Consider the following 13692-nt stretch of genomic DNA (forward strand, 5'->3'; position numbering starts at 1 on the left):
TTATTTGATTTTCAACTCTCTCATTTTTACCATAATCAATTTTACCCAAAATCAATTCTTTCAATGTTGATCAAAACACACATTTAGTTTTCATACCTTTGTGCATTTAGGTGAGTCATATCTCAATCAGAAACGGCTGGCCTTTTATCTTGTAAATACCCTTGTATATGCAGACATTTCTGCATATCAAGGTCATGTGTTAACTACTTTTTGCATGTACCAAACGCTATTCGCACACCTTATTACTTTTTGAATTGTTGTTTTTTAACCTTTTAAGCTACATTCCTCATTCTACAAGAGCTAAATTGGTAGGTTGGATCAAAATTGAAAATAGCAACTTTTATTAAAAAATAAAATTTTATTAGGATTAAATGTTTCTTCACTCCAAGCTTCAACCACGGGAGTTGGGTTTGGGGCCCCCCTATGGGGCTCCCCGCCCCACTTAAAGTGGGGAAATTACTGGAACGCCCCCCTTTAATAGAATACGGAAGAAACATTTCCGTATTCAATACGGAAGTCTTATATCCGTATTATATTAGTATGTAAACCGGCAAGGGTTTATTCAAACCCATTTCAAACCCATTTCCGTATTTTGCCAAGCTCTTCTCCCCTCTTCAACCTTCGATCTCTGTCGCTCCCCTTGCTTGAACCGTGTACTTGAAAGGTTCCATCATCTCCATCAAAGCTCTTCACAACCCCATTCTCAGAATTGAAACCTAGAGGTAAGGATTTTTGGATTTTCCCCATTTAACTTGAAATTATGTTAATCATTGAACCCTAGGGTAGTCGATTGTTGCTTGTGTAGAGGTATTGTTGGCTGAAATGTCTTGAATGTGGTTTGGGTTTAGGGCCGATAGCTCATTGTCGTTAATGGCGTTTCTGGGTAAATACGGATCACTGGTTTCCGTATTGAATATGGAAAATGGTATTCCGTATTCAGTATGGAACATGGTTTTCCGTATTGAATACGGAAAAACGTTTTCCGTATTCATCTCAGAACCAAACCCAACCCTTATAATTGATTCTGGGTTCAGAATCAATTATAGAAGGTTTCCAAAGCATTTGTGAGTAGTTTCTAGATGCCATAATTGATTATTAGGAAAATAAAAGTTGATCCAAGCATGCATAATCCACAGAAGATCCGATTATCATTTATGTACTTATAAAATTCTAGGAATTTTCCATTTGCTTGCATCATGTTTCTGTCTATGGCTGAAATGGTATATATAGTGAATGTTTGCTCTGAATATATAGTGAGAATGAAGAACAGAAAGAGGTCTCATGCTTCTAGTGAGGATGTCGGGGCTACTGAGGATAGACACCGGCGGTTACATGCTTCTAGCCGGCGCGGCGATCATGCTGCAACCTCTCAGGCGGTGGAGGCTTCAGCTCCAGTTGTTTCTCCGCCGTCTCCCATGATTGAGGTTCCTCTGGTTGATTATCCGCCGTCTCCCACGGTTGAGATACCTACAGTTGATTCTCCGCCCTCTCCCACGGTTGAGTCATCGGGCGAGGAGTCCTCAGGCGAGGAGTCCTCAGGCGAGGAGTCCTCAGGCGAGGAGTCTTCCGGCGAGGAGTCATCAGGCGAGGCCTCATCCGGCATGGGAGGATCTGACGAGGATAGTATTCCTCCGCCTACTGTTGATGCTGATGTCCTGCCGCCAGAACAGGGGGAGCAGGGGGCACAGGGTGGCGAGGAGGACCTGATCCAGAGGTTGCCGCCGTTTCCGGGGGGGCCTGTTGAGCTGTCGCTCCTCACCCATTATGCTGATCACAAGGCTCCCTGGGCGTGGCATGCACTCCTACGCACAGACGAGCAGTATGTGGACCGTCGACAGTTGAAGGTGGCCACAGCTGGGGGGACGGTTTGGAACCTTGCTTGTGATGGTGATTCAGACAGTCACAGGCGGGTTCGAGAGTTGATTGAGCAGACGGGTCTTCATCAGCTACCCTATTGCAGCTACCCGGTGATAGATGCAGGCCTTATTTTGGCCCTTGTGGAGCGATGGCATGAGGAGACTAGTAGCTTCCACATGCCGTTCGGGGAGATGACTATCACCTTGGACGACGTGTCGGCTCTTCTCCATCTCCCCATGGGGTCGAGGTTCTATACGCCTGGGAGGGGGGAGAGGGACGAGTGTGCAGCGCTCTGTGCTCAGTTGATGGGAGGATCTGTTGGTATTTATGAGGCTGAGTTTGATACGAATAGGTCCCGGACTATTCACTTTGGGGTCTTGCAGACCCGGTATGAGGCTGCGTTGGCGGGTATGTCTTAATTATTATTGTATTGTCTTTGTATCTATTATTATTGTATTGTTATAAACTATTAACTTAATTCACTTCATTGTAGAGCACCGATATGAGGACGCTGCGCGGATTTGGCTGGTGAACCAGCTAGGCGCTACGCTCTTTGCTAGCAAGAGCGGAGGCTACCATACGACCGTCTACTGGATAGGGATGTTGGAGGATCTTGGTCGAGTGTGCGAGTACGCGTGGGGCGCGATTGCGCTCGCTACGCTATACGACCAGCTTAGTCGAGCGTCCAGGAGGGGGACGGCCCAGATGGGAGGTTTTAGCTCGCTCCTGCTAGGATGGGTCTACGAGTACCTTTCTGACCGCGTCATTATCCGTAGGGCGGATCCGGAGTACTCGCAGGACCAGCCTAGGGCGCGGCGGTGGGCTATGTCCTGGGTCGGGCATGCAGGCCTTGATGAGAGGCGAGTCATGCTCGATGAGCTGACGGTGGATGACATTATATGGACCCCATTTGAGGACCATCGGGCTCATCGACCACGGGATCCGAGGGCCATGTATTCTGGCTACATCCGGTCGCCATTTGGCCGTGTTGTTCGACGGCATCTACCAGAGAGGGTTCTGCGCCAGTTTGGCTTCATACAGGATGTCCCTCGACACCCCTCTGAGATCCAGACGTCTGGGTCCCTTGCTGAGACCGCAGATGCTGCCTTTGCTGAGTTTGCGCCGCACCTCCGCCCTCAGGGGATCCCCGCTACATATCCGGGAGAGGTTGTGGAGGATTACATGAGGTGGTACAGCGCTGTGTCCCATCGGTTCATCATCCCTGATGATAGGAGGGAGGAGTTCAGTGCGGTGGTAAGTTTGAATTTTATTTTCCATTCAATTGTGATTTTTTGTTCATGATATTTTATTTGTATCTAATGTATCTACATTATTTTTGCAGACTGTTATGCGTCGGGCTGTGGACTTGTTGGAGCAGTCACTCGAGGTGCCAGATGCTCCTGCAGAGGGCACGCATTCCCGATCCCTCACTAAGAGGGCGCTGGATCTTATTAGATCCAATGCCTTCATTGGTACCCAGGGGGTAGCCTTTGCTGCTGTCCGAGGAGCTAGAGCTGCAGGAGGCAGAGGTCGTGGAGACAGAGCGCGTGGAGGCAGAGGCCGTGGAGGCAGAGCCCGTGGAGAGGGTGCTCCTGCAGAGGGTGCTTCTGCAGAGGGTGCGCGTGGAGGCAGAGGCCGTGGAGGCAGAGCCCGTGGACCTAGAGGTCGTAGGGGGGTCGGTAGGGGTCGGGGCGAGTGATTGACTGTATATTTGTATATTTTTTTTGTATTTTTATATTATGACATGTGACTCTTTGTATTAGGACTCTCTTTATATTAATCATGCTTTCTATTTTCACTCATTATATGCCGACTCTTGTATTGAAAAAAACCCGTATAACTACACCGTAAATAATCAAAGGCAGGATAAGTAACATAAATATTTCATGGCAAACAGTTTAAAGGGTACACGAAATTATTCAGAAGCAACACGAAAACAAAATTAATCCTCAGTGATATCGATGAAGTCGTGGGGTCCGCTATCCTGTGGAAATACTTTGACTATGTTGGGCAACATTATATTCAGATAACGAACAGATTTACTCGGTGCAAACACAGCAACCTGCAAGTAAATTGCAAATTTAAAAGATTAATGCGTACTTGTTCAAAGGAAGCAAGATTAATGTTTAAGGTAATAGACCTTTTGGAGAACAAGAACAGATCCAACAGTTATGACATTCCTAAATTCCCCGTCAGTGAAGGCCTTGCGATGGACGCTAGCGTCAACGGTGCCCGTAGGGTCCTAAATCAATGCAATCGTGAGAGAAAATGAGACAAAAAATTTACGGTTAAAGAAGCTGGACAAAAGCGAGCAAATACCTTGAGGGTAACTTTGGCATCTCCGAAACCATTGGGAGTGCATGATTTAATAACAGCAACAACACTCTCTACTCTCTCAACATTCGTTGTGATTGTGCCCAGCGGAGTGGCAGATTCCACCAATTGCAGGGCTGTAAGCCAAGCATTTGAATTGAAATCAGGATCGGTTTCGGTTGATCTGTCTTCGAGCGCACGCCTCACAAATTCTTGGGTCGGAATGAGTAGTGTGTTAGGGTTGGATCTACGCCCATACATGGCAGCCTGGACGGCGCCAGCTGGCCCAGGAATGAGAGGACGAGAGCTGCTAGAAGTGCTGCCTTGACGTTTGCAACGGCGGACTAATGCATCCCAGTCTTGTTCCATTGTATTTTTTTTATCTTCGAAAGCAAGACATGAAGAAAAGGATGAAGAAGAATAAAGAACCCATAGAGATTTATAGCAGAATGGTCAAAAGATTTATGGTGTTTGGTGGATAATACAAGTGTGGTTGGGGTTGGTTGGTGGTAGATAGTAATGTCAGGTTTCAAGTTCGTCATTTAGTGGATGAAAATGACAAGACTCTGATGATGGGGTGGTTGGAAATGGCAGGACTCTGATGATGGGGTGGTTGGAAATGACAGGACTCTGATGATGGGGTGGTTGGAAATGACAGGACTCTGATGACAGAGTGGTTGTCTATGTTAATTATCCCTGATGCTGATTCAAAATAATAAGGCCCATCAATATAACAATGACCATCAAATTAATATTATTAAAAGCAACAAATGAACATCATAAAGGCAAGGCCCATCAGATTAATATTACAGAGCGTTTACAAATGAATATCACACAAAAGTGTGGTGTCAATCTGAGGTGATGTCTACATAGCTTTGGTGACTAAGAGGAACACCAAAAGTAACAAGCCAAGCTTCGAATTCTGATGTGAATCTGCCTAAACGTGTACCATATGGGGCGCACCAGCTTACTGATGTAGGATCAACATACCGTTCCCACTGGAGAGCAATTGGCGGCATAGAATGTCCAGGAGTTAGATGGAGCTACATTATAGAGAATAACAATAAAATTAGATAACTTGCAAATACAACAAATCAATTCACCAATTGGATATTAGTGTACTCAATCAAAAAATACCTGTACAAAGTGATTTATCACATGACCAACAGCTATAACATGATGTACATCCGGTGGACCTTCTCCTCTTAGTGGAAGGTATGACCAACAACCCGTAGAGGAGATGGATATGAAAACCACTTGGAACCTGGTTGCTACAAGGTATCTCATCTCTGGCAGTTGCATCCATTTATCCTCGGTAGCCGGATCACCAGGAGGAAGAGTGAGTCGGGAATGTAAGGCATTAACCACATGTCTGGACCACATTTCATCATACAACCCCCTGTGTCGTTCAAGTTCTTCTATCAACGCTGCCCTAACCCATGACCAACTTTCCTCACCTGATGGTAGTCCGAGTAATGCAGCAACGGCTCTATAGCCACAGTTACCATCATCCTCAACATTCTGAACTGTTTGTATATATGGGTGGAAAAAGGCTGGAAAATGACCCATGAAATAGCTTGTATCAGACTTCTTCACACGCTTCTTCTTTGGTGGTTGTGAAACCTTCTTTGCCTCTCTAATCTCCCTATCAACATGTTCAAAACCTGAAAGATCACGAGTCAAGGATCCTATTGCTTTATTCTTGGGTGGTATTTTCTCATTCGCCTTAAGAGTGCGCTTGGACCTTATCTTAACCGCAGGAGTACAAAGTGAACTGCTTTCAGGACAATAGATCGCTTGAAGCTTCCTCCTTACCATACTCTGCCCTCCAGTATCCAAAGAACTGAAATAATGTGTCAATGCCTCAACTTCTGGTTGCATATCTCCATGGTTCATGCCGCAAATATGGTTGCTGGTAGTATCTGCAACAGGTTCAGGTACATGCTCCCAACTCAGTCTCTTCCAGAATGGATGAATTGACTCATATGGAATTCTTTCATAACCTGCAAGTTCACAAAAGTGTCACTTTCAATAACAAATAGAATTAATTGACAAGAGAGTGGTTGACCGGTGACCTGCAAGTTCACAACCGCAAGGTAGTCCATGAGTCTCTCTCAACAAGCAATCGCATCCGCCGTAGGACTTCATTCTTATATGTTCAGCGTCGATGAGCTGCAGGCATTTGTTTGACACAAATCCTCTAATATTTGTGTAAAATGGGAACATGAAAATGTGATCAATTCTGTGAATACTGCGCTCAAACGATGCTAATATTTCAGTATGTCGATTACATGTCAAACTATGCGACGCATCCCATGAAGTGGCTAGGTCACCCTTGCAATCCCGTAACATCTTCTTCAAACTGGCATGTGCACCCTCAGCCCTGCAAACAACAAATAGATATCTTATTAACAACAATCTATCAAATGAACAAACAACGCATAAATTAAGCTCATGTAATTTTTTTACCTGTTACTTGTTGTTGTTCCAAAGTGCATCACATGATTTGTACATGCCTTGGCGAATTTTTCCTTGTGAACCAACCATGTAGTAGAACAATAGGAGGTAAAGTTGCTGTATTTTGCCTTGCACATATTAAACAATTGCATCCATTTCACTTCAAATTCTTCAACTGTTGCAGCATCCACCACCTCTGCCCACTTCATCATAACCAACTCAGCAAAATCATCTGTGCCAACATAGAGTTTGCACTTTGCCAAAACACACTTGTTGATGTGCCACAAGCATAATAAATGTGTAGTGTTAGGAAGGCTTTGCTTAGCAGCACTCAATAAGGCAAGATCCCTGTCAGTAACAATCACCTTAGGCAACATGGCTTGATCAGCTAATAGAGACTTCATACACTCCAGTGCCCAAACATAGTCATTTGTGCCCTCATTAACAATGTAGCAAAAGGCTATGGAGTAGGTCTTATCTGTGGAAGTCAGTCCAACAATCTCAAGCAAGGAAATTGCATATTTGTTTGTCTTGTATGTGCAATCCATAATCACTACATACGGGAATGTGTTGAACAGTTTGATAGCATTTGGATGAGCCCAAAATACATCTCTAATGACTTCCGATCCAGGCTCATGTCTTTCAAAGTGGACATACTTGTCACCGTCCAACTTCTTCAACAAGTGTTGCATTTCTGTCAATCCCCCGCGGAGGGATTTTCTTAACCTCTTGCAAACACCATAAATCTGAGATATGGTAGTCAAGTTTGAAGGATTGTTTTCCTTCAAAGTCAACAACATCTTTCTCGGTGGAACCCAACTCCTTGTCATTTTTTCCACTTGCTCCTTCTCTCCGGGTTTTAGACGACCAACAAAATTGTGCCCAAGTAGTGACCTAGCTGGTTCATGGTTGTGTATACCTTCCATCACCTTTAGCCGCCAATCTCTATCTATGCCATTTTTCCTAGGTCGTCCTTTTAGTCTAAAAGGACAACCTGTCTTTTGTGATCTCGTCCCTTCAACAAGGTCAGGGTCTCTATAAGGAACATATTTACCATGCTTCTCGCACCCCAACATGACATAAGCTTTTCTGCTTCCATTCCCACCATAATCTGACTTTGTGATCAACGTAACATATCCATTTTCAATCGCAATTCCATGAACCCAATTGATAAGATCATCACGGGTAGGGAAAATCTGTTATAATAATAAGAATTGATTACAAGGGTGATCAAGACATAATAAGAATTGATATATTACACTCTCAAAACAATGCAAAAATATGTTCAAAGAATACCTGATCAGTTGCAAATAAATGCGAGACATCTATACTTATACACGGGGGCACAAATGCTGGTGGTGGCACCTCTGTAGTGGCCTCTTCAGGTTGACCATTGTGAAATCCAGCTTCAATCAATTGTGACTCACCAAAGAAAAATGAATCTGTCATCCCTGGAAGAGAATACGGAAAGTTACATTCCATACTCAATACGGAAAGCTACTTTCCATACTGAATACGGATTGTTACTTTCCATACTGAATACGGAAATTACCTTTCCATATTCAATACGGAAGATAACAATCCGTATTATATCACGACTCAGAATTCAAAAAACCATCCTTCTAACTACTTAAACTACTTAATCTAACTACTTAAACTACTTAATCTAACTACTTCCACTACTTAATCCTACAAAATAACAACAAATAAACACATAGACTTACCTCTACTACAACACTTGTTGATAGTGGTGGAGAGCTTGGGAAATGAAGGAGTGGATGGTGGTGGAGAGCTTGGGAATGAAAGTGAGGTAGGAGAGGGTGAGAGAGAGGGTGGTCTGGAGGCATTGAGGAGGTTCAGGGGGGCTGGTGAGGGGTTGGTGAAGGGGTTGGTGAGGGAGGAGTAATGGTGGAAAAAGAGGGAATCCTGTCAGAGTTAAATACGGAAAATACCTTTCCGTAGTCATCAAAACATAAAGTACCTTTCCGTATTAAGTTAAATTGAATACGGAAAGTACCTTTCCGTAGAACACTTTTGGGTTTAAAAAAAAAGGGTGGGGCGCGCAGCCCCATAGAGGCCCAAACCCAACTCCCTTCAACCACTCGGTTTTCGGTTGTTCTTTTCTCAAAAATCAAAATCTTAAATTTTCCAAACATAACTCTGTTGGTTGAACACATTTATTATGAAAAATCACTGACTTCTATCAATCAATTGATTTACTGAGCTCACTCAAGTTTGGATATTTTTGGCAATGAAGTGGCGTTGAGACAGCAAAGCAACGTGAACAGAACAAACAGAAGAGAACAGAACATGCTTCTCTTCACTTCAAAATTTAATGCTCTTTATCTCTCTCTCTCAGTCACACTTGCACTCTTCTCTAGTCATTTCTTTTTCTTTACCGCCATTATTATATGCTCTGCTATCCCACTTTCTCTCTCGAAGTTCAAACCTCTTGAACCTTTTCATGTTTGAACCAATGGAGCTAGGAATCAAACCCTTGCTCTGCCTCCCATTTCTTCTCTTCCACCAACTTCAGCACCTCAAAAAATCTATGTTTTCTCTTCTTTTCCACCTTCCAACATCTTTCTTTGCTCTTCTCCTTCTCTTCCTTTTAGCTTACAATGCTTTCACTGTCTTCTCCATTCATGTCCCCAAAACACACACCAAAACCAAATGGTCTTCTTCTTCTTCTTCTTCTTCTTCTTCTTCTTCTTCAAACCTCTCTTCTTCTGTGTTTTTTGCTCCAAAAGAAGAAGAAACTTTACCCCTCATGAAGAAACCCCTTCTGCAAATCTCCACTGAGAAATTCCAAATTCTCCCCACTCGCAGGGTGAGAAGAGTGAAGAAGCACAAGCGTGGCCTTAGAAGCTTGCGGTCTGAGAATCCTCCACTCCCACTTCCCCTGTTTCAGAACAGAGTAAAAGCATTCTTCTCTGGAAATTCCTCTGCTTCTTGTAAGCTCAGGTTCTTTATGACTTGGATTTCTCCCTTGAAAGCATTTGGTGAAAGAGAGATGCTATCTGTTGAGAGCTTGTTCAAGTCTCACCCACAAGCTTGTTTGGTTATAGTCTCCAATTCCATGGACTCTGACTCAGGAACTCAGATTCTGAGGCCTTTTGTGAGAAATGGGTTCAGAGTCATTGCAATTTCCCCTGATTTCAATTATCTATTCAAGGATACTCATGCTGAGACATGGTTCAATCGGTTGAGAGAAGGGTTTGTGAATCCAGGTGAAGTTTCTTTGGGCCAAAACCTCTCCAATTTGCTTAGGCTTGCACTTTTATACAAGTTTGGAGGCATATACATGGACTTAGATGTCCTGGTTTTGAAGAGCTTCTCTGAGCTAAGAAACACCATTGGAGCACAGGCTTCTGATGCTAGAACTGGGAAATGGAGCCGTTTGAACAATGGAGTGTTGATATTTGATAAGAAACACCCTTTGCTTTTCAAGTTCATTGAAGAATTTGCACTTACTTTTGATGGGAACAAGTGGGGCCACAATGGTCCTTACTTGATTTCTAGAGTGGTTTCAAGGGTGAGTGGAAGACCAGGGTTCAATTTCACTGTGCTTCCACCATCTGCATTTTATCCTGTGGACTGGAGAGGCATTAGGAGTCTGTTTCTTGGCCCTAAAGATGAGGTCCATTCGAAGTGGTTGGCAAAGAAAATGGTGCAAATTCAAAGAGAAAGCTTTGCAGTGCACTTGTGGAACAGGCAGAGTAGGAACCTGGAGGTGGTGAAGGGAAGCATTGTTGATAGTATCATTTCAAGTTGTTGCATCTTCTGCAACACTTTGCTTTGAAATGTGTAATTTATAGTTTGTAATTAGCTTGTTAGAATAGAAGTTCAAGTCTTAAATGTAAAGAGTTGTTAGCAATGATAGTGTTACAACTTGTCAAGGGATAAGAGGATATGTTGGCTAAAATTGGAGTAGTTTATTAGGAAATAAAGGTTTGGAACCTTCCTTAATCATTTTGTTGTATCTCCATAAAAGGATATGAAAGGATTGAATTTTTTAAGTGATTTCCTTTCTTAGTAAAAACTTAATAGTAATTAGGTTACCAATGAATGTTTGGTTCAAGTGATATATGCTTGATTGTCTTTAAGTAAGGTTTTATAATCGAGTCTTTTGTATGGAAAAAACATCACTGGGAGAGCTAGTCTCAATAAAATATGAATGTTTTCAGCTTGTCTAGTATTGATTCTTGTCTAAGATATTTGTAGTCATACAAAAGAAAAACCATGTTTGCCTGTGGTTTTGGATTGAAGTTTGGAAATGGAAATTTAAGATTGCTTTGTATTCAAGAAGTTTATCTTGTTTGGGACAATTAAACTTTGAAAGTGATTTTTCAGCTTCCAATCTTAATAGGATACCTACTTTTATTTCATTCCATGTGACATTCACTTTGTTTCTTATTCCTCTTGCATGCATTATCATATCTTCCAGTACATATGATTTGGGATTCATTGTGTTATGAATCCTCAACCATGAAAAGAGAAAAAAGGTAAGGGGAAAGGGAAGTTTCATGTAGAGTGGGGTGACACATACAGATAGATGATCCACCTACTTTCAAGTCCCAAGGATTCGACCACTGTTAGTTCAGACACAAATTTCTTGCCGAGGATATGCTACAATCCACATCTTAAAAATTGATTACAAAATTAGAGAAATTAAAGACATTCACATGTGTATTTTCAATGTTAAAGATTTATAACCACAACATTCTAGCAGATAAATGAGCTTCGTAAACATGTTGTTAAGTATTGGAATGTTCGAGTAGGTGCCCACTAGGGTGGACTCTTTAAAAATTGGTCCACCGGTAGTCCACCTGTTAATTACCGTTCGATTTTGGAATCTAGGAATATTCCTTAGATGGATGGCTAGGATTGAGAGGATGATAAAAGGGCAAAAATGTAATATACTTTCTTTTATTAATTAAGAAATAAAACAAAAATAATAATTTCTTCCAGATTTCATCAAATAAGTATTAGATTTCAACAAATTTCATCAAGTATCATCAAATTCCAGATTACCAGTATCATGAAATCTATATATGTCCATACTCATCAACCAAACATGTAGAAAAAAAAAAAACTAAAGAAGCTTTGAATTAATAAAAGAAACAACTTTTCTTATAAATTGGATGAATCAAACTTCAATTCTACAAAAGGGATTAATGTATGGGTCATTGGGAAATACAATGCAAAAAAGAACATACTTGATTAGCTATTTGCCATTTAGAGGTGTAAGATTTGGTTGGTTGAGGGACATGACATCAAGATGAATGAAGAGTAGGGTACATAACAAACAAACAAAAATGTACAGGGGTGAAAATTTATCACATGTTAAACAATATCAGTCAACATGTAATAAAAGACTATTTGAGTTTTTTGGGAGTAAGTTTTCTTTGTTTCTTTTTTAAAAAAAAGGCGTTTGAGTGTTAAGGGATTGATTTTTGTCTAGATAAGAGAGGTGCCTAAATTTTGTTTAAGTATCATGTATTGCAAAAATCTAGAAAAGAGAGCTCTTAATTTGAAATATTGTTGTTCAATCTTGAGATATCCTTCTTAATTCTCTTTTTAACTATTTAAATCCCAGAATGTATTCAAAACTAATGTGGAAAATAGGGGTTGTTGTCTTGTCTTTTGTTTTGGGTCCATGCCTTTTGCCTTTACATTGATCATTTGGCAAGTACTTCTTGTCTTCACCATGAACGTGGTGGTCTCAACTTTCTATCATCTTATATCCCCTTCCCACATTTTAAAGGACCCATCTCCGCAGACGTACAAACATTCAAACAAAGAAGCACAATTTTATTCTGCAATATTGGACAGAAAAAAAACTGACATAAAAAATTGTAAGTAGCCATATAAACTCTCAAGGGTCCGTTTGGTGACCAGGACATGATAGGATAGGACAGGATAATAATCATATCCTGTTATTATCTGTTGTTTGTTGCGCCAGCAGGATATGATAACACTATCCTATCTCCTATCCTATCCTGTCAATCATGTGTAAAAGTTATCCTGAGGGGGGAGTTAGGATAGAGCAGGATAGGATACCAGTTATATATTTTCTTTCAGTATCCTAACTCCAAATTAATTTATTTTAATATTATATAATTTGTAATTTATAATAATATTAATTAATAAATATAAAAATATTAATTTAACTAAAATAAAAAATAAATAAAATTATTATTCATAAATAGTAAAATAGACTACTCACTTACAAATATTGGTTTATTAATAATAATAGACTAATTTAATATTTTCATCTCCTTTTATTTAAAAATTATTTATCTACTTATATAATAATTTAAATATAAAGTATTTTTAAAATAATAATATTTTTAATTTAGTTAATTTTTATTGTTTATCACGTGTCACAACTAAGTGAAAAACATTGATTACAAATATTGATTTTTTAATAGTAATAGATTAATTTTTTATTTTCATCTCCTATTATTTAAAATTACTTATCTACTTATATAATAATTTATAATTCAAATATAAAGTACTTTTGAAATAATAATATTCTTAATTTAGTTAACTTTTATTGTTAATTATCACGTGTCACAACTAAGTGAAAACCAATCGGTTAATTGCATAGTTTTATTTAAAATATAGGGCATCTTCAAAACAATAAAATAGGCTAATTAATAAAATTTAAATTAATTTTATTTATTTTAAAATATAGACTCATTCATGAAAATGTAAAGAAATTAAATTTAATAGAATGATCAATTTTAAATGTATTTTTTATTCAAATATTAATCTGATAAATTTTTCCTTATCATATCTTGTCCTTATCATGTGCACCTCAAACACAGGATATGATAAGAGTCTATCCTGCTCTTATCCTATCCTGTTGATATCCTGTTCACATATCATATCCTATCCTGACCACCAAACGAGCCCTTAGTTAAGGTTTCTACCAAAAAGAAACCTTAGTTGAGGTTGAAATATCTTGGACGAGACAAGCTTCTCATATTTAACTTTGCTTTCTCTTATCTCAAAAGACATTCTACTAATCCCAAACGTTGTCCCAGAACAATAGATCAA

The 13692-nt window shown here is 40.2% G+C and overlaps 3 protein-coding genes across 3 annotated transcripts; 2 read left to right on the forward strand and 1 right to left on the reverse strand.

The window, feature by feature from the left end:
- The first annotated feature begins 2392 nt into the window (after positions 1-2392).
- On the forward strand, positions 2393-3661 carry LOC130723850 (protein MAINTENANCE OF MERISTEMS-like). Its single transcript, XM_057574987.1, has 2 exons — positions 2393-3111; positions 3200-3661. Exons 1-2 carry the CDS (start codon positions 2458-2460, stop codon positions 3554-3556), a joined length of 1011 nt encoding a protein of 336 aa, XP_057430970.1. The 5' UTR covers positions 2393-2457; the 3' UTR covers positions 3557-3661.
- Positions 3662-4831: 1170 nt separating this feature from the next.
- Positions 4832-6676, reverse strand: LOC130722037 (uncharacterized). The gene is made up of 3 exons (XM_057572627.1): positions 6246-6676; positions 5308-6173; positions 4832-5213 (listed from the first exon to the last, which is right to left on the reverse strand). Exons 1-3 carry the CDS (start codon positions 6520-6522, stop codon positions 5019-5021), a joined length of 1338 nt encoding a protein of 445 aa, XP_057428610.1. The 5' UTR covers positions 6523-6676; the 3' UTR covers positions 4832-5018.
- Positions 6677-8797: 2121 nt separating this feature from the next.
- On the forward strand, positions 8798-10642 carry LOC130723799 (uncharacterized protein At4g19900). Its single transcript, XM_057574930.1, has one exon. The coding sequence runs from the start codon at positions 8963-8965 to the stop codon at positions 10427-10429; it is 1467 nt and encodes a 488-aa protein (XP_057430913.1). The 5' UTR covers positions 8798-8962; the 3' UTR covers positions 10430-10642.
- Positions 10643-13692: the final 3050 nt, after the last annotated feature.

The sequence above is a fragment of the Lotus japonicus genome, chromosome 6, assembly GCF_012489685.1.
Source record: "Lotus japonicus ecotype B-129 chromosome 6, LjGifu_v1.2".
NCBI lineage: Eukaryota > Viridiplantae > Streptophyta > Magnoliopsida > Fabales > Fabaceae > Lotus > Lotus japonicus.

Coding starts and splice junctions, on each gene's coding strand:
- LOC130723850 (XM_057574987.1), top strand. CDS start 2,458: ATGTTGGAGGATCTTGGTCGAGTGTGCGAGTACGCGTGGGGCGCGATT. Junction 3,112..3,199: donor GGGAGGAGTTCAGTGCGGTG/GTAAGTTTGAAT, acceptor TTATTTTTGCAG/ACTGTTATGCGTCGGGCTGT.
- LOC130722037 (XM_057572627.1), bottom strand. CDS start 6,522: ATGTTACGGGATTGCAAGGGTGACCTAGCCACTTCATGGGATGCGTCG. Junction 6,174..6,245: donor TTGCGGTTGTGAACTTGCAG/GTCACCGGTCAA, acceptor GTGAACTTGCAG/GTTATGAAAGAATTCCATAT. Junction 5,214..5,307: donor TGATAAATCACTTTGTACAG/GTATTTTTTGAT, acceptor TCTATAATGTAG/CTCCATCTAACTCCTGGACA.
- LOC130723799 (XM_057574930.1), top strand. CDS start 8,963: ATGCTCTTTATCTCTCTCTCTCAGTCACACTTGCACTCTTCTCTAGTC.